This window comes from Phymastichus coffea, unplaced genomic scaffold (genome assembly GCF_024137745.1).
Source record: "Phymastichus coffea isolate CEN01 unplaced genomic scaffold, Cenicafe_Pcof_1.1 PCOF00004, whole genome shotgun sequence".
NCBI lineage: Eukaryota > Metazoa > Arthropoda > Insecta > Hymenoptera > Eulophidae > Phymastichus > Phymastichus coffea.
The window spans coordinates 10,320,233-10,341,313 of record NW_026706815.1 but is presented as its reverse complement, the minus strand read 5'-3'; the positions used below and the strand labels follow the sequence as shown (position 1 = coordinate 10,341,313).

Here is a 21,081-nt window from a genome sequence, read left to right as displayed (position 1 = left end):
CTCCCGGTCATTGCCCCTACGCGCCCTCTCTCTCTCCCGTACCGATCGCGGCTATTCCGCTCAGCCGCTTATTAACCTACGCGAGTCGAACGATTTTCGGTAATCGTTGCAGTCGATATTTATTGATGAATAAAAATAGAATATGCACCCATTTTTTCTAATAAATTGATGATCTTTGACTCATTTCAAGATAAATCAGAAAAATTATTCAAAAGATTAATTCGACCTAAGATCAATAATGCTATTATACTATTATACTATTATACAACACTAAATTTACATATTCAATAGTAGCGATTATGGCTCCAATCTTATATTAATATGAGCAATACATTTAACATCGTGTACTTTTTGATGCCACTATGAAAACACCCGTGAATATTCTTCTAATTTAACGGGTTTAATATTTTGATAATTAATTTCCTTTGTTCGCATACGTTTTAATTTAAAATATACAAAAGATAAATATGTAGTCTCTATTTTATTTTTATTCATTCTCTTTTTCTTTCTACCAAATTTTAGAACAACGATATTGATTGTAATATCGGAGATGGTTATAAAATTAACAATTTGTACTGTGACGGTAAACGTCAAATTAGCGCTGATAACCTAACTTAATTGCTGCCTGGGAGGGCAGCACCTGCCGGGGGGACGAAATACGTAACGAAGGAATTCGGCGCGCGAGCAGACAGAACGCGCACGATTGAAACCGAACTAGTGAAACACTGGCTATCATCACGTTCGCTCGCCTTTGTTTCGCTAACGCCGATTTACGTGCCGCCAATACCGGAAGCCTACAAAAATACGTGCCAGTGATCCAGAGAAATGCCAGGATAGTAACCGCCGTTGACGTGGTGCCACACACCTGCAGAGGGAAGGAGCACGAGCCGCTGAAGAAGAGTGTGTGAGGTTTCGCCATCGAGGGCGAAACCGTGTGCGCGCGAATTCGCGACCGGCAAAAATAAATAAGACAGTTCCGCGCAGTGCGACTACTTTTCGTCCGCTCCGTACACCTGCAATAACAAGGTAAGCTGGCCAGCTTAATCTCGCGATCGCAGTTGCATGGTTAACAAATAAATTATCATATCCGCAGTGTGCATGTAATAGCGCTGTTAACAAAGCGCAGCGAGCGTCCCGACACTGTGCGTTGTCGATGAGCGAGCGTCGATGTAAACAAACACGCGGGCCGACCTTATGTAGTATTTGAGTGATAATAAAAGGTTCTGTTCGTGTTACTAACAAGTGTTTTTCGACTCGCTTAATTCTTATTGCTTCCACTCACTTTTTCCTAGATTAGATAACTTATTGGTTGACTGACGCCTGTCTCCGCATGCTCTCCGGACTGCATTTTGAGCATTGATAATTACTTTCGCCCTTTCAATAAAGTCGCGCGAATAAAAAATATAATTAAACGGTATTACCCCGTTACAGTACAAATAATTTCAAAACATAACGTATTATGTTCTTAAACCAATTTACTAACATATTTCCATTCTTGCAGTTTATTATCCATGTTAATTATTCATAAATTGAATTTATCATAGAAATCTTACACTCTTTGATATATAATAATAATATTTCAAAGTATAGAAAAATTCAAAACTTCGGGTTCTATTTTTGCATCAACAAATCACAACGCTGGATGTCAGCGACTCATCTTTTTTAAAGATAAGATAGGAATAAAATATATAAAAAGTATAAAAATAAAAAATAAAAATAAATATAAGGCAAGGATAAGGATAGGATAGAACCATCAGCTGCGCCTAACAATTTAATTTTGTTTCTTTTTTAACGTATTGGTTCATGGTATCAAGCTTTCCATAGAATTTCTCCATATTAACAGATATATTATTTTAATTTAACTGTTTTTTCCATTGTTCATCTGAAACCATTTGGAGAGTTTGTTTACATTTATAAATTAAATTTCAAAGTTTATTTAAAATAAATTAACGGTACCGACTGCACCGAAATAAATTCGCAGAATTTCAAATAAAATATCAATTTACCATTCTTCTCAATATTGATCATATTTATCCGAAGCAAAACTTTACAACAAAGATATATTCAATTAATTTATATGTCCAATAAATAAATGCAATTGAAGTGCATTAAGATTACTTTATCGTATTTTTTTAAGGTTAGGTGATTGAGAGAATGTGGAAGTCATTTACAGTTTAATGCCTACAAATTATTATACTTATTTGTATTGATAGATTTAAAGTACTTTGATTTATTATTATGACCGATTTACTCATAATTGTGACACACGTGACGAAATTCAGTCAATCAGGTCATAAATAAAATTAACTTCACTCAGCATTACTTTTTCATATAGGAAAATAAAAATATATAGGTTTTGATAAACTTTACGCGTTTTTACCTTCTTTTTTATTTCATATTGTTATATCAATATTAACATATTTAACAAATTACTTTTTTCAAAGGTAGAATTTTCAATTTTTTTTAAAAAACCATATAACAGCGGAAAATGTGTATTAGTGATGAAACACGTTTTCAAAATTATGATTTATTATATCAAAAACTGCAATAAATATAATCTTATACTATTTTTTTCTCAACGGGTTAATTTATTACTAAACTTTTATTCTACTTTTTGAATAAAGATTGCAACATTACAACTTTTATTTTACACATTCAAAAATCAAATTTTCGATTATTAATAGAAAATATTTAGAGCAATTTCAACCTATACGTATTATTTGTATGAAACGATTTCTTCGTTGTTAGTTTCATATTATGAGTGTATAAACAATATTACAGTCTACTTTTTTACTTCCTTATCTTCAAAATTATCCGTATGATAAATTATGATGATTTGAATTTTTATTAGTAAAATCTCAACTTAAAACCACACCTATATGCTTATTTTCCGCTACATAAGTATATCACGCATTTATATCTCGCAGCCATCAGATCACTATATGCTTCAACGTGGCATCCATTACTTTTTTATAAGGGATAAAACTGATAAACAACGAACTACATTATGATTATAAACGATGAATGAAAGATTATATTTTTTATATTTGATTTTTTTGCTAAAAACAAATTAAATTAAAACTGAAATAAAAAATCAACTAAAATCTATTTAAATTCTCGCGGTTTTTTTCATTTGGGCCAATCAGGTCACGAATAAAATGCTTCAATATGGCTTCCATCACATTTTTATAAGGGGATCACTGAATCACTGCAACCAGTCTAACGCATATATCTGTTTATCAAATCAATACATTAAGCGGCGCTACCTCACTGTTTACTCGATTGTATTCATATAAGAGTCAAATCAAAATAAATAGCATAACGTCACAAAGTAATAGATATAGATATAGTGATTTTTGTTATTAAGAAAAATTTGTTAGTTAGAGATAATTTTAATATAACAAAGTATTTATTATATAGATTTTAGTACGTGGATTCAGAATATAATAACACAAATTGCATTTAATTATTAAATAATAATGTATTTCAATATGTAAAGTTGATTTTTTTATTACGCTAACAATATGAATTATTAGAAAAATGTAAATAATCCATATGCAAAATGAATAAGTACAGAACATGAGTAAGAATTGGTTTCATTAATAACAGCTTAATACTAACTGTTATTAGTAAATAAACAATTAATAATTTATTTTAACAATAAGCTGTATATAAAAGGAAAGTATTAATTTTATACTTAATAATGATAACTGTATGATTTATAAATCGTAGATAATTAACCCATTAACGACCAAAATGCTCAATTTTTTTGTCGATTTTTAACGCGTTTTTTTCGGGAATGGGAAATTTAACGCTCTTTCAGAATCTTTTTTCAAAATTGCGATTGATTGCGTTATAAAAAAGTTATAGCCAATTAAACAGTAAAAACCTGAAAAATTTTGCGAAAAATCAGGTTTGCGATTTTTTTTAGCAATATTACCGCTAAAAAATCATCAAAAAAATATGATCAGAGGTGATCACGACTATCAAAGTATCTCCAGGAATTTTGGTGGAATTTTTGAACCACTTCTTCCAACAAAATGGTGGCAAAATAAAAAAAAATCCATAAAAAACACTTCTCATTTTTTATCTCGGAAACCATTAAGTTTAGATAAAAAGTTCATTGAACAAAAAAGTCTTAGAATTAAACGAGAAATACGCCTGAATTTTTTCTGAATTTTCCGAGGCGATTTTTGAATTTTCGGAGATTACGGAAAATCCATTTTTCCAAAATCATCTCCAAAAATTCTGAAAAAATTCATGCGTGTTCCTTGATAAATTCTAAGACTTTTTGTTCAATAAACTTTTTCTCCAAACTCAATAGTTTTCGAGATAAAAAACGTTCTACTCTTGGCAAGACCCAGAGATAACGACGAGGACGTAGTAGAATTTTGTCTCCTTTGGGGTGCTTGATTTGAGTGAGTCCCCTTGCCTCTCACTTTTCGAGGTGCTTGATTTGAGTGAGTCCCCTCGCCTCTCACTGCAATACGAATTTTTCAGTGTTTTTTTTTGAAACAGAAGGTAACGAAACGTTTCTTTTCAGTTACAGAAGTTGAATAATAGCATTCAGTGAGGTTATTAAAGCAACAATTTGGTTGACTAAGTTAATTACAGACATAGTTTCGATGAAAAAAGTACCAACAATTGTTTTCTAATAATAATTAGCGATTAAATTGTCAAAAAAATAGTGAGTTTCATAAACGATCAAAGCATACGAGGTCTGTCCGGAAAGTATCGGGCCTACCTTTATATTTTCGTGCTAGCGTTATTCTTTATCATCTGGTGGGTGGCATCCTTGAAAGTAATCCCCACTTGATTGAATAAAACGGTTCCATCGATGTTTCCACTTTTCAAAACAGTCCTGGAACTCACTTTTAGGGATAGCCTTAAGTACACTCGTCGCATTGTTTTCAACCGTTGTTATGTCATCGAATCGGTGTCCTTTGAGTGGTTTTTTTAGTTTTGGAAACAGCCAAAAGTCACAAAGGGCTATGTCGGAACTGTATGGAGGTTGTCGAAGCAATGCGATATTGTGTTTGCTCAAACACTGCTGCACAAGATTGGATGAATGCGCTGGCGCATTATCGTGATGGAGAAGCCAATCACCACTTTCCCAAAAGCGCGGCCGTTTTCTTCTTACTGCATCACGCAAACGTTTCAAAATTTGAACGTAGTATTTTTTATTGATTGTCTGACCTGTTGACCATATTCGTGATGTACAACACCTTCACAATCGAAAAAAACAATCAACATTGACTTAACATTGCTCCGACTTTGACGTGCTTTTTTTGATCTTGGCGATTCAGAATGCTTCCACTGTGAAGATTGTTGTTTTGTTTCAGGATCATAACCATAAACCCATGATTCATCACCTGTAATAACTTTTCTAAGCACATTATCATCATTATTGACCATTTCCAGATTGTTCAGAGTGATTTGTAAGCGAATGTTCTTCTGCTCTGCTGTGAGCAATTTTGGGATGAATTTCGCACACACGCGTTTCATTCCTAAATTTTTGGTCAACATTTCTGAAATGATAGTTTTTGGTATCCCAAGGTCTTCTTCTAGTTTTCGCAGTCATACGACGATCTTGTTCGATTGCAAGTCGCACCCGCTCAATATTATCTGCGGTTTTTGTCGTCGAAGAGCGGCCGGAACGAGAATCACTATCGACAGAAGTGCGACCATCCTTGAACCGTTTATACCACTCTTTTATTCGGGTTTTGCTCATACACTCGCTTCCGAAGGCCTTTTGCAACATTTCAGTAGTTTCCGAACTCGTTTTTCCGAGTTGAAAGCAAAATTTGATGCAAATTCGTTGATCTTGATTTTCAGTCATTTTTGACAATATCAAAATCCGACGAACGCGAAAAAGGTACTGTAAACAAAAACACGCTGCGCATGAACTATACGTCCTGCAGGTGTTAGTAAGTAACCAATAGATTCGCGAGGCTTTACTGTTGACGTGTCTGTCCCGTAGAGGTCGCTCGAACACTATGGCGCGAAGATATAAACGTCGGCCCGGTACTTTCCGAACAGACCTCGTATATCGGTAAAATATCATTTCGTGCGTGAGTTATTACAAAGAAAGAAAATTTTAGTTGAGCATGTATTGAGTGATAGACAAGTAGCTGTATTTGTACGAAGCCTATTAAGCGTGTGATATTCATAAACTTATGTTTTTTTGTTAGGAATGCAGAGTAAATTGGATATGTGTATTAAATCAATGCAGAATGTTTGAAATGCAAAGTTTTAAGAAGAGTATTAAAGATAAAACAGTACATTTGTATAACATTCTATTTATTTTAGAACATGATTCATTTATTCAAGAACGTTTCTTATGTTTATATTTGTGATGTTACTTATCACCTACGAGGATCGTTTGAAAAGTCCGTGCAAAAATAAAAACTGCTTGATTTTTTTAATAAATCTTTTTTATTTTTCAGCATAGTCTCCTTTTAGGTTTATACACTTCATCCAATGCTGCTCTAGTTTGTTAATCCCTTCCAAATAATAGGATTTGTCCAAGTCTGTAAAATAGGCATTCGTTTCTGCAATCATCTCCTCGTTTGAATAAAATCTTTTCCCTGCCAGCCATTTTTTCATATTAGGCAACAAATAGTAGTCCGACGGCGCCAAGTCTGAAGAATAGGGGGATGTGAAACGAGTTTGAACCCTGTCTCTATCAGTTTTGCGGCCACAACTGTTGAGGCGTGAGCTGGCGCATTGTCGTGATGGAAGAGGACTTTTTTGTGGGCCAATCGTGGACGTTTCTCTAGCAACTCGAATTTCAAACGATCCAATAACGATGAATAATATTCGTCTGTAATTGTTTTACCCTTTTCCAGATAGTCGATGAAGATTATTCCTTGCGAATCCTAAAAGACAGTCGCCATAACCTTCCCGGCCGAAGGAATTGTCTTCGCCTTTTGCGGAGCAAATTCCCCCTTGGTAACCCATTGTTTAGACTGTTCTTTGGTCTCAGTAGTGTAGTGATGTATCCATGTTTCATCTACAGTGATGAAACGACGCTTAATATCTTGCGGATTTTGCTGGAACAGCAGAAAACCATTCTTGCAATACTTCACACGATCTCGTTTTTGGTCAATCGTGAGCAATCGCGGCATCCATCTAGCGGATATCTTTTTCATGTCCAAATGTTGGTGCAAAATATTATGTACCCGTTCGCTCGAGATGCCTACAGTACTAGCAATCTCACGCACCTTCACTCTTCTGTCAGCCATCACCATGTTATGTCTAGGCGAAATGATGTTACAGCCAGACGTAATAATATATTCAAGTAATGTCGCGTTGGTAAAGGTTGGATCTTAGTCAGGATTTAAGCAAAGGTTGGTTAAAGGGATAGCGCCTTTATTATATGTAGGGCGTTTTAAGTAGATAAAATAGTTCCTTACCTTATTAGGATTGGGTTTCAAAAGAGGTTTTTAATAGACAGTCTCAGGTGTTTGCGCTTGAGTTTAGATTTATTGTTTAAAGATAATTATGATACTTAATAATCCCGGTTCTAAGTAGCCGGATAGTTAGACTTAAAAAAAACAACTTTGCGAAACTACTGAGTCGTAAATTGTGTATTGCGTACTGTATTCTATATACTGAGTAACTGCTATTGCGAACTCCAATCCAGCCTTTTTATACCGTGGGCTGATGTGCCCCTTCCTGTGATTTTGCCAATTTAATATGCGGTGAGTAATATTCGCGGAAGTATTGTGGGAACGTGCTTAGACTAATCTATCTCGCTAGATAGATTTACAAATCTTCCCGGGAGGGTTGGTACAATAGAAAACTAAATTATCGATACCTGGTTTGAAATCATAACTTATAATTCGTCACGTACTTTTTCTTTCGTATCGACGTGACAACCATATCATGGATTTTATCAATGATTTCTGAAGTGGTAACCTCAATAGGGCGTCCAGAACGTTCAGCGTCTTTTGTGCTCATATGGCCACTCCGAAAATTTTGAAACCACTTATAAACCATTCTAATCGAAGGTGCACAATCACCATACTGTAATCAAGCTTCTATTTAATCTCTTGAGGCGTTTTGCCTTTGAAAAAGTAATTTTTAATCAATACACGAAATTCTTTTTCGTCCAATTTTTTACAACCACTAGATTTCTTTGATTGAAACGAATGTAAAACGCAAAGTAATTGACCGATCTGGCTGAAACTTGGTGTGTGCTCTTCCAAGATATGCCACTAACTAAAAATAACCTTGATACGCACTAGTAGCCCCATCTCTCTGACTTTGCACGGACTTTTCAAACGATCCTCATATTATTTGTATTTAGTTCGTACTCTCGTGGTCTGTCGCGTTATTGAGGAAGAATTCGTTTGAAATTGAATTAGTGATATTAATATTGAATTTGAAAATCAAACTTATACAATGAAATATGTATGATTGTTTGGAATGGAATTAAGGAAATTTAGGCTTTGCTCTAGTTTCTTATGGTGTAAAGTGTCCTATGGTTAAATCACATCCTTTTTCCAAGAGTCTAACGCAGAGCATTAGACTCTTGGAAAAAGGATGTGATTTAACCCAAATTTCTCATAGTGTGAACTGTTCTATGAGTCGAGCATAAATTACAGTAGGAGAGGGAAGGCATGCTTAGCTAATCACAAGAAAGAAACAACTTAGGTATAAGCCAAATTTATTCAATCTCAAGCGCTCACTTTGCAAGGCTAGGATAGAATACCTGTGCAAAATTGAGCCTATTTATATACAAATTTTAGAGCCCCATTTACGCCGGATAGCCCATTTGATGCTGTTTCTGCAAATGTGCAAAATCATTTTCTCTTGTTTACAATAAAATGGACAAAGCTAACGAAAATTTATATAGTGTAGAAAATACAGAATGTAATATAGATCATTTAAACATAATTTTCACTTATTGCAAAAATCGTAGTAAAATGTTATTAACTAACAAAGTTAGTTAATTCAATAGCGCAAATTTTACAATAAAATAATTAAAATTTTTTATATAGAAAAATAAGTTATCGCTTATAGATATCATTACAAATAAGAAATAATTAAATTGTTTAATAATATTTGAATAATAATTAATTTATGTTTTTGACCAAATCTTATAACGTAAATATAAAATCGGTTAATTAAAAACAATCAATTTTAACAATTTTGTTAATAAATATTAAGTTTTTATTTATTGATAACAATAGTAACTAAGTTGCTATCAATAAAACGACTTCTTACTCATGTTCCTAGGATTGTCATCTCGATCTCAGAGTATTCGCTTTATTACAATAATTGATATTTGTAAAGTTATAAATAAATTAAGTTTATATATTAAAATTCAATAATATTCAATAGTTAAAAGTTAATAAAAATATGATAATTCTAATCTATGCCTTAAAATCTATATATAAAATACTTTAGTTTATTGAAATTACTCTTAATAACGCATTCTAATTGAACAATAAAAATTGGCATATTTATATTTATAAGTAGTAGAGTGACGTCACGCTCCTTATCAGGTCATGAAATTTTACTCTTGCTCTAATACAATCATGTAATAAGTGAGGTGGCGCCGTTTAATATACTGATTGATAAATGTAGATTTGTGAGTTTAGCGGGTTGCCGAAATACAGTGAAAATGAGAAAATTGTCTAGGAGCTCATAGATAGGACCATTATATATTGCTAAGCAAGTTTTAATTTTTTTTTAATCAAAATCTATAGGTTTAATCTAATTCGAACCTCTGTACGCAGCTGTGTTACAGTTTTTAATAAAACACAACTTATTACAATATATCCAATGTTCTTATTATTTTTCAGTTTACCATAGTAAAAACAAGGTATATCATCTTGTTTTAACAATTTCAGTTTTCTGTGTCTGTTCATATTAACGTAATGTATCAGTTTCATACTATACACAATATTCAAACTATAAACAAATGACGAACGTTTGTAGAAGCAACATGCTTTTTCAAAACCAACCGCGAGAAGGTATCGATCACTGAGTCCTCTTTTTTTTTTATTTTGTTTTTCTTTTAATTTTACTAGTATTATTATTTTTAAAGTTTTAAACAATAAGTATTATTTATTCAATCAATAATACTGTTAGTATTACGTACGATTGTTGTAATTTTAGTTTCTGAAAATACTTGAGTGAAAAGTTACTATTTAAAAAAATCAGTATTTTAGGTTTTTATATAGGCAGAAATCTAAGCTTACTATCCTGTCGTTTATGCACAGTTATTACATTATCACGCTTGAGTAACCAACAGTAGTCAGCTATCATGACAGAATCCTATTGTCCTGGATACCTAGATTTAATAGCTAGTAGGTCCTGGTGAAATCTCTCTCCCTGCTCATCACTTACATCACCTAAATTTCAATCGAGAAAGAAATCGAGATAGTTATGCAAAACACGTAGTTTTTGACTCATACGGCATTCTAGATCTTTAAATTTTTCTAACATACCTTTTACAAGCTCTTGCTAATTGTTTTCATTTTTATTTCCTAAGAAACCATCTACGATTTTTTCAAATGCAAACCAGGAATTTTTTTCTTTGATAGATATAGTTTTCTTGAAATAGTCATCTTTACACAGCAATTTAATTTGTGCTCAAATAAAAATTCCTGATTTTATTTTTGCTTAACTAAATTTTGGAAAAAAATTTAATCCTTTATGATGTAGGAGGGGTTCGTTCTTCTCACATGTTTCGTAGAGTTTCCTCAACATGTTATTATCCTTTTCAAGAGCCAAGCTCACTATTTTTGGTAAGAAAATCTCAAATTCTTCATCAATAGTAATAACGATGCTAAATCCATATTTATTTGTTAACCATCTCAATTTGGTAATCAAGTAGGTACAATCTTTATCCAATTGCAAGATGGTTTTTTTGGATAGAAAAGCTGATTTAGCAATCTTATTGATTGAAGAAAAATCGATTCTACAATAAAATAAAATCAATAGATTAATTCGATCTACTTTTCTTTTGGAAAATAATGAGAAAATTATATAAAAGCTCACTTTTACTAGAGGATTATTGGACATCTACTAGAAGAGGAGGATGAGGATGCGACTTCTTTCAAGCGAGTGTTCAACAACTGTACTGGACTTGAGCGAGCTCTCGGTTTTATTACGAATATTCCCTCCTCTTCCTTCTTCGTTATTTTTTTAATCTTAGTCGCTTCCGAATAGGCTCTTTTTCCTCCTCACCGCTAACCGTCACTTATAGTTAATAATATATAACAATTAACTATAAGTTACCTTATAGTTAAAAACTGTTATTGGCTGCCCCTCTAAATTTATCTGTCAAATGACAGTGATCTCTATATCTTTATTGACTAGTTTGAATATGTTTTTTACAAATGACATACTTTAGCCATTTTTAAATACATTTCATTGCGCCATGAAAGATTAATTTCTATAGCATTTTTATATACTTCTTGTATCTGAACTGATAATATCTTGAATTGTTATATTAAACATTGTCATGGTGATTCTTCGTCTTTTGAAATTTTTCTGCATGACTTAAACATAGACTTCGAATCATCGTAAGTTAGGCCAATCAATCAATGAAGATTTTTTCGTGACATTAATACTATCAGCAAACTAACTATGCAAAGTTGTTTAATACTATGCGTAGATGAAAACGTATATGTTTCCAACTCGCAACTTTCATTTAATAACTTTTTACAGCCGTTTGAAATTTGCAAAAACATGTTTTTCGCGTATAAAACCAAAACTATTGAAGTTAGGTATGTACCTCAATGGAATAAGTTATAGATAATAGAATTATCTATAAAATGAGCTATCGCTCATCTCAATCGAGTAATTAATAATTAATATAATTACAAAAAACATCAAAATTGATCAAAAAAGGTAACATTTCAAAAATTCATATCTCCACATATAGTGATGTTGAAAGAATTAGCTTATGATATTTTGTAGATTGCATTGTCTTCTTCATGTATGCTAAATCTGAGCTATATATAATTATTACTTTCGGCACTACAGTAATGACAATTAAACCTTTTTTTTTAGTACATCTTGCATAATGCCCTGTGGCTCAGCCGTTAGAGTTATACATTATTTGAAAAAAGTTTTTTAATTTCAATAATCAAACTATAACTTTGTCATTTGAACTTTTGCTCTAAAATCGGTTTAAAAGGGTGAAATTTGTCGTTGAATATCGGGCAAAATGCGCCCGAGCGTTAAAGAAAGCGAGTGGTGGGAGATACAGATCCCGCGGAGGGGAAGTATATATAGTAATAGAAAAGCCAGGCGCTCGGCGTTTGACTTTAATATTACTTATTTTGATGTATATATAATTACGCTATTTTACTGAAATTTAATTAACAGTTTGAGTTACGTTTTAGGGACACTTGTAATGTGATTTATGCCAGATTTAGCATACATAAAGAAGACAATGCAATCTACAAAATATCATAAGCTAATTCTTTCAACATCACTATATGTGGAGATATGAATTTTTGAAATGTTACCTTTTTTGATCAATTTTGATGTTTTTCGTAATTATATTAATTATTAATTACTCGATTGAGATGAGCGATAGCTCATTTTATAAATAATTCTATTATCTATAACTTATTCCATTGAGGTACATACCTAACTTCAATAGTTTTGGTTTTATACGCGAAAAACATGTTTTTGCAAATTTCAAACGACTGTAAAAAGTTATTAAATGAAAGTTGCGAGTTGGAAACATATACGTTTTCATCTACACATAGTATTAAGCAACTTTGCATAGTCGGTTTACTGATAGTATTAATGTCACAAATTACCTCATTTTTGGCTTCATTGATTGGCCTAAGTGCCTTTTATATAAATACCAGTACTAAAAGCTTCATGCCTTTAAAAGGCTCGTCCATTTTTTACTGGTTTTAATAAGCATTCAAAATCAGCCTATATAATAAATGGTACCATTTCTTGTCGATTGTTATGTGTAAATTTAAGAATTGAATGATCAGATAGATTAACTTTATATTTATTTATATTCAAGCAGTCTACATTATGGATTTTCAGTTTTTCCTCATCGTTAAAATAGTGGAGGCAACGTTCATATAAATAAAATTTTAGTATTTTGTTAATTGACTTCAAATTAAAGCAGATAAATTTTTAATCCACACATAGTGGAATTTCAATTTAAAATCTTCATTGTCAATTGGCTTATGAGAACTTTCCACTTCATTTTCATCAATGTAATCACTTTGCAGTAAAAAAAGATTTACATGCTTGGCTTGCTTTGTCTTTGTTAGATAATAAGATGAGATTTCGAATTTTGATCTATGTTTCTTAAGTATATATAAATTTATAGAAATACAATTCAATCGTTTAAACTTAGGAATACTTTTAGTCTATACAGGAAAGCTTATGCCATAGAATTTCATTTCATCTGCATAAGATTGATAAGTGATCATTCTTTCACAATGACATTTAACTGGATAAAGACAGGCAAGTACTGACCATTTGAAACATTCATTATCAATATTCTGAACATTAACACATGCTCTTTTATCAGTTATTTATTTTGGTAATGGAATATATGAGCCAACTTTTAGAGGGTGATATTTATTTATATTCATATTAATTCTAATGATATTTTTGAATGACAAATCTAAATATCTATCTTGAAATTCTTCTATATTCTTGAGTATAACGTCTTCGTTATGGTTCGTAAACCATACTTTTAGATTAGACTTTTAAGAATGGAAACAGTTCTCTGTATTAAAATATTTGATTCGAATATCCTTTACATTGTCTTTTTTAAATAATAAAATGAGCTGACATTTCTGTATTTATCTTTAGAGCATAATGCATAGCAAGATATTTTGGTATTTGAGTTTGTAAAAGTTTATTTACTGCTTTTAAAAATGATTTTATGTTTGTATGTTCTTGATTTATGATGACTGCAGTATATGTGTTCCAAAGACAAAATTAATTTCTCGCCATACAACCCTATCTTCTTGAATTTGATTTGGACTTTTTCGTAATGTGTATTCCGCCAACTTTTATTGAATTACTCAATTTGACTTTGATAGAATTTAAATGAGAAGCGTAAGTTTGACATCTCTGTCGTATTGCTCTAGTTAAATCAAATTGTTTCATATGAATCTCTAATGAATTGATAGCAGCAATTGTTAACATTTTCAATTTAATAATTAAGTCTTCTACATTTGCATTTGGATTGTAATAAGTTTTCCAAATATTTCGCACTCATCTTCAAAGTACGAAATAGAAGTTATCTTGTTGGTAGGTTATATAGGATAACTGTGTGTTATTCAATCTAATTTTTACTTCGATATATCAAATAACTTTATGTTATTTCAATCGAATTCGATATCTATTTAGGAGTTACTACTATTACTAATACTACGTGGTTTGTATACTACTACTACGTGGGAAACCATATGGAATATTTTATCAAATTCTCACATGGAATCCCGCGTGGGAATCTACGCGGGATCCTATGCATAACTTTACGACCAGGGTTTCCTTCCAACATGATCCTGATGCTACTATAGCTTATTTAGTTCCAATATTATCCAAATTTGTAGCTTGCATATTATCAGTGTCTCTCCTGCAACTCAATATTGCAATAGAAATACTTTTCACCTTTTTGCATTGTACCTTCGCTAGTTTTATACTCAAATTAAAACTATAATTTATAATTTCACGGAATCTGGACACGGAAAGAGCCCTGCGAGTGGTGTAGGATCAGCTAAAAAGCAAGCAGATGATAAAGCCGTAATACATGGAACAGATATGCATAATCTTGAATCGTTATTAAGTGTCTTGAAATCAAGAAAAAAAAATATTCATATAGAAGTCATTAAATCTATCGATATTGAAATATTGTAAGTAGAATACCTCGCGATCACATCAAATCTTTTAAAGGTATGCTTTCAATTCATCAAACATTCCATAGGCGACCTATGGCCTATAAATAAAACAGTTAATGATTCTAAAAGAGATAAAGAAAACAAGAAAAGGAACTATGTCAAGAAAAAAAATATAGAAAAATTTTTAATTAAAAAATTATACAATTAACTTTAGTGTTTAAAAAATATATTTATTAACTTATTAACCTCAAATTTTGTTAGATATTCTTATTTGATTAGTTATATTATTATTAATGACGTTTATATATATATATATATTAAAAGAATGATAATAAATTGCTTTTCATGAAAACTCCGTATTTTTTATACAATATATAATCTCTGCTAAGGTTCCTCCTCATCCTACATAGATATACTAATCTATATCGGTCAATGAGCGCTCCTTTGTTTGAATTTTTCTCGGTATAGTAACGTAAGGATTTGCAAAAATTATCATGTACAGATTTTACGGCGCAGTTTGCGCTAAAGCAAGTTATTTATTCGCTAAAGTAATTACCAACTAATAATATAGGTCAATATTTTTAAGTTTGAATAGACATCTATTCGCCATGAAATGCGTTCGTAATTTGTTTTATTTAAATCGATGAAAGCTGGATTTAGTGTTCATTTAAAAAAAAATTTCTGAAGAAAAGGCTGCATAGAATCATCTCAATTTATATTGTCGCAAACTGCACCGTAAAATGTGTAAATGATAATTTTTGCAAGTACTTACGTTACTCTTCGGAGGAAAATTTATGGAACAAAGGAGCAGCCATTGACTGGTATAGATTTGTATATATCTATGTAGGAGCAAGGAAGTGACCTTAACTGAATATCCTAATCCTTAGGTTTTACAGATAGACTAAGCTCAATTGTCATAAAAATAATGATTTATTAATCAAAAAAGTATTTGTATCAAAAAATAATAGTAGAATTTTCATATTAGTAATACACTTTTTACCCACCGAAATTAGCCAGTTTTTTGAGAAATCACATATATTTTTTACAAGCAATTTAAATTGAGTGGCCTACATTCGGGCACTTTACAATAAATAAAAGGATTAAAAATAAAAAAAGACTTCTCCAAATATAATTATACACCACTACCTTCTTGAATTAATTTTCACAGAAAATTTTCATTTTGGGTGTAGTATTACATATCAAAAAGCATACATAGCTACTTTAACTTTGTCAAAGATTTCAGATAGACAGTATTGGTATGTGGGTCTTAAGTACTATCGAAATTCATTTATGAAAAGTTAATAATTAAATAACCTGTTGCCTTATTGTGTATGATAAAATACAATCAACTAGCATTTATTGTACAATTATATATTCTAGATTTAATTATTCTGTACAATGCATATAAAATGAGGTTGTAGGCAGGTATGCAATTTTAAGCATGTAAGCAATTTTGCCTATTCGCGCACGGAGTATCAAAAAAAATGTCTGAATACATAAATATTTATAAATTTCGTATGAGAGATAAATTTAATCTGTAAAGAAGCATAATTATCAACCCGAAAATTTACAAAAATAATCCTACTTTTATTATTGTTAATACTTCACTTGGTTCCGGAATGTTACAGCACAGTGTAATTATGGGAAAGTAAAATAAACTAAAAGTCATTATACAGTTTCCAATTAACCTTACCATCTCTAATACTTTGAAAAACTAAAACAAGTTTAAATCAATTGCTGTTATTTTGTTTGTACTATCGAGAGCTTTATACCCCTCATAGAAGTAGGTATAGTGGCATAGTTAGATAGCTAGAGATAAGCTGAGTGTGATAGCAAATGACTATGGTAATGAGGAAGAATTAGCAATGAACAGAGCTGTAGGGTTGATATGAGTAAGCATTACTGAGTTGCCTCGCAACACTGCTAGAATCTATTACAACTATAATATAATCGACCGAGGACTGCGCGCCCTGTGGTGGCTGCCCTACAACATGTAGTCTACTGCCCCGTCGCCTTCGCCACTTTAGACAAATTGCGCATGCTCCTCGGGCAGAAGGCAAAACAGGCAAGCAAATAAGAAAGCAGACAAGAAAGGAAAAACAGCATGGAGCAGACGTTGCTTACCCTCCAATGCTTTAGTTTATTAGATCAGCAGTGTACAACACCGGTGATGGTATAGCTGAGCACGTAACTGTTTTATAAAGTGAATGTGAGAGTAGTAGAGTATAATCACAATCTTAAAACGGAAAACAAAGAAGCAAGATCAAATAGGTACCACTTGAAGAAGTATCTTAATCTAGCATAGTCGATTGGTGTCCCAATTTTTTAATAGGTACAGCACAGAGGAGCATTCGTGTAGCTCCCATCGATTGGGTTTTCTCTCTGTGTCTCTCTCTGTCTTTCTCTCTCTCTCTCTCTCACATACAGCATCCCTCACTCATTATCTACACTTAGCTCGTGTACATGCTACACGCGGCAACTTGCCTACTCGACAGGCTCGCTAATTGTGCGCCAAAGGACTTGTTCAGCGAAGAATGGTGGTCGAATCGAATCAGGCCAAGGAGATAGTCTCAGCTACATTGAGACTTGGACATGACCTCGCACCATTAAACGAAGAACAGAGGCCTGAACTTGGAATTCACACCATTCCAACTCTGGTTAGTGAGAATAACAGCTGTAATGAACCTAATCATGCTGATCTACGATTGGTCAAACAACAAGATCGCGCTAAGTGGAGCGGTAAAATGCAATTTTTCCTTAGTATCATTGGTTATAGCGTGGGTCTTGGTAACATTTGGAGGTTTCCTTACCTCTGCCAACAAAACGGTGGTGGTAAGTCAGTCACAACTTTCAACTTTATCAGTTGCAAGTTTTCTCTTTCTCCGTATATTAATTTTTTTCTCATTCACTTTCCCTACTTCTATCTCTCTCTCTCTCTCTTTCTCTATCACAACCTACCTTCCTCTCTTTTTCTTTCCTTACACACATACTTGCAATTATATATATATGTGTAAGTATAAGAGTTGATAGGTCAAAACACCTTCCCTATATCTTCAAATATGGTAGATTCAATAAAGCAGTATATATATATATATATATATATATATATATATGTACATATATATATATATTTCTAAGCAGTGTTCTTGAATATAATATTGCTACACATATTTATAGTCAATGATAGAACGTAGTAAACTAACACAAATACTTCTAGACATATAAATTATTAAAAGTGCACACACACACACACACACACACACACACACACACACACACACACATACACACACACACACACACACGTATATATATATCTGACGAAAATCGAATGCATTTTTTTTATTTAAAAATATCAAATGTAATATATCTTTGCCTCGTTATTTTATTTAGAATTTTTATTTCGCAACACACGTGCAGCTTTGAATGTGATATATACTTTAGTTAATTTTTGTAGTAAATTATTTTGGAACGAAAGTACCTTAATTTCATACTTTTTATTGAAAAATGTTTTTATGAGACAACAAAAACTACTTTTTAAATATTTAGGTAGAAAGATAATTTTTAATATTTTAGGAAACTATATCGTTAACACACTAATCAAAATAATGAATTGATTTTTTATCTCTTTTGCGGTCATGGGTTTTATGTACCTGTCTGTCGGATGATTTTCTTTATTAATATTCAAATACTTAAAAAGTAAGGGAACGTGATTTAATGCTTTACAGAGTTCTTTCATAAACGTTTTTCTATTGATTCTCAAAAAAAACTATAATAAGTGTAAGAAAATATGATCCATTTTTTCGAGGCTATCTCATAAACGCCAATGTTAAACTTAATATTTTTATCGCTTTATTTTTCGGTTGTTTGTAACATAAGTTCAATAGATAAATTATAAATTATTTATTATTATTATATTTTAGACAATCAAGTTTTAGTACCCGCTTATTAAAACTTTTTCTTCCTAAGCAGTGTTCTTGAATGTAATATTGCTACACATATTTATAGCCAATGATAGAACATTGTAAACTGATACAAATACTTCTAGACATATAAATTACTAAAAGTGTATAGACATCGACTAGAAGTAAATTATTTAAATAAAATTAAAAAGTATAATTAAATAGTATTAATAACTTTTTCAATAATTAATTTAACTAAACTGATACATGTCTTTTGTTTTCAAATTAAAACGTAGATATAAAACAATATTCCGTTTCGATAAAGTTTTTATTATTACTTCGAAACTCGTAGGTTCAAATTATTCTACTTTATTAAATTTTTTTATGAACAATGAAAGTTGTTCATAATTAGTAATCAAAATTTTCAGGTGCCTTCCTTATTCCTTTTTTTGTGATGCTTATTCTCGAAGGAGTACCACTTTTCTTGATAGAACTGGGTCTTGGACAACGAATGCGCCAGGGTGCTATTGGAGTTTGGAACACTGTCCACCCTTGGCTTGGGGGCATTGGAATTGCCTCTTGCATAGTCACTTTCTTTGTTTCATTGTACTATAACGTCATCATCACATGGTGTTTCTATTATCTCTTCAATTCTTTCCGAGTAAGTGTAAATGTTTGTTATGTTATATAATTTTACTTTAGTAGATCGCTGCAATTATCATTTCAACTTAATTTTGCTTGATTAAATTTTCACATATTGCTAGTTAGTCTACGCAATAAAGACTAACAAGGAACGTCCCTCTCTCCCCAAACCCAACCTACCCGATTTCAATAATCTTTTGATATATTACAGTTCATGAAAAAATAAGATAAGGATTTTTTTATTGGGATGATAACCACCTCAAAAAGGTAGAATTGTAAATAAAAAAAAAAAGGGTTGCACCCCTTATCGTCGTAATAATTGTATGCATTAGTTTCGTATTATATATACGATATATTAGGTATAAAATTGTTTCATCGTAAAAATATCAGTAGCTGAAATGCATTGGAAAATCCATTTTTTGGTGTAAACTTTGAGGGCGGTTTTCACCCCCTCGAAGGGTTTTTCCGTCGATTACAGAAAAAACACGCATGTCTTATTTTTTTTTATGAACTATAACATATCAAAAGATTATTGAAATCGATGAAGTCGGCTTGGGGTCTTCCTTTTAAGGCAAATTATTTCAAATTTTTGTTTTCTGCAATTTTTATACAGATGAAACTCGCAATGCCTATTAATGCATATACAACATATTATTACTCACTAGTACTATCATTTCATTGAAGTGTAAGATCCATTGTTTCAATAATTTAATCTACATTACTGTAAAAATTGATCTCGCAATAAATAAAATTAATTAAATGAAAATATTGGCTTTTTTAAAGAAATGGGAAATATATTTATTAATAAAAGTAAAGCTTTTATGATGAAATATTCAGATATTTTCAAATTAAAAATGATTGTCATCTGACTTTCAAGGCGTATATCTTTGGGAAAAGAAATTCGCATGGGAATAGGATTTACATACGTAGCATTGAAGTTCAACAGTTAGTCAATAATTGATTCGGCAGCGGACCAACTTTTACAAAGGGGTTTTCAACGTTTACATACCCGAATGTGTAATTATTTTTTATTTAAATCTGATGGAACTAGAAAAAATTGAAAAATTCTTATACGAGGGGGGTTAAAAAGTCTATACAAAAAGAAGGAAAAAAAAGTTTTGCGTATGTAATTTTTTTCTCCTTGAAGGTCGATACATTTTATTAAACGGCCTTCCAGTTTTTTTAAGCCATCAGAAAAATATGATTTCTGAAAACCCTCAAAATAGGCATTTGTTTCGGCGATGACTTCTTCATTCGACGTGAATCGTTGTCCGGCAAGCCATTTTTTAAAGTTAGGAAATAAGAAAAAGTCACTGGGTGCCAAATCAGGCGAATATGGTGGTTGGTCAATTAATTCGAACATTAAATCGTTAATTTTTGCTATCGAAACTGCACACGTGTGAACTCGAGCATTGTCTTGAAGAAAGAGGCATTTTTTTTGTTCAAGTGAGGACGTTTTTCTCCGATTTTTTCTTTCAGCTAACCTAATAATAACGCATAATATTGTCCAGTGTCCGTCTGGCTCTTTTCGAAGTAGTCAATGTAGATGATTACATACGCGTCCCAGAAAACCGTGGCCATAATCTTGCTAGCTGACTTTACTGTCTTTGCCTTCATTGGGGCTGGTTCTCCTGCGGTATTCGATTGTTTGGACTGTTTTTTGGTTTCAGGAGTGTAGTGACCCATGT

At 31.9% G+C, this 21,081-nt stretch overlaps 1 protein-coding gene across 3 annotated transcripts in view; it reads left to right on the top strand.

The window, feature by feature from the left end:
• Nucleotides 1–16,917: 16,917 nt before the first annotated feature.
• Nucleotides 16,918–21,081, top strand: part of LOC131666866 (sodium- and chloride-dependent transporter XTRP3) — a 1,010,463-nt gene continuing 1,006,299 nt past the window's right edge. For 2 of the 3 annotated variants that reach the window (XM_058939879.1, XM_058939888.1), the window contains exons 1-2: nt 16,918–17,681; nt 19,180–19,412. In XM_058939879.1, the coding sequence (XP_058795862.1) occupies nt 17,384–17,681; nt 19,180–19,412 (531 nt within the window). In that variant the 5' untranslated portion in view covers nt 16,918–17,383. The remainder of the gene's footprint in view (nt 17,682–19,179; nt 19,413–21,081) is intronic. The other variant, XM_058939892.1, reaches the window with a different exon arrangement.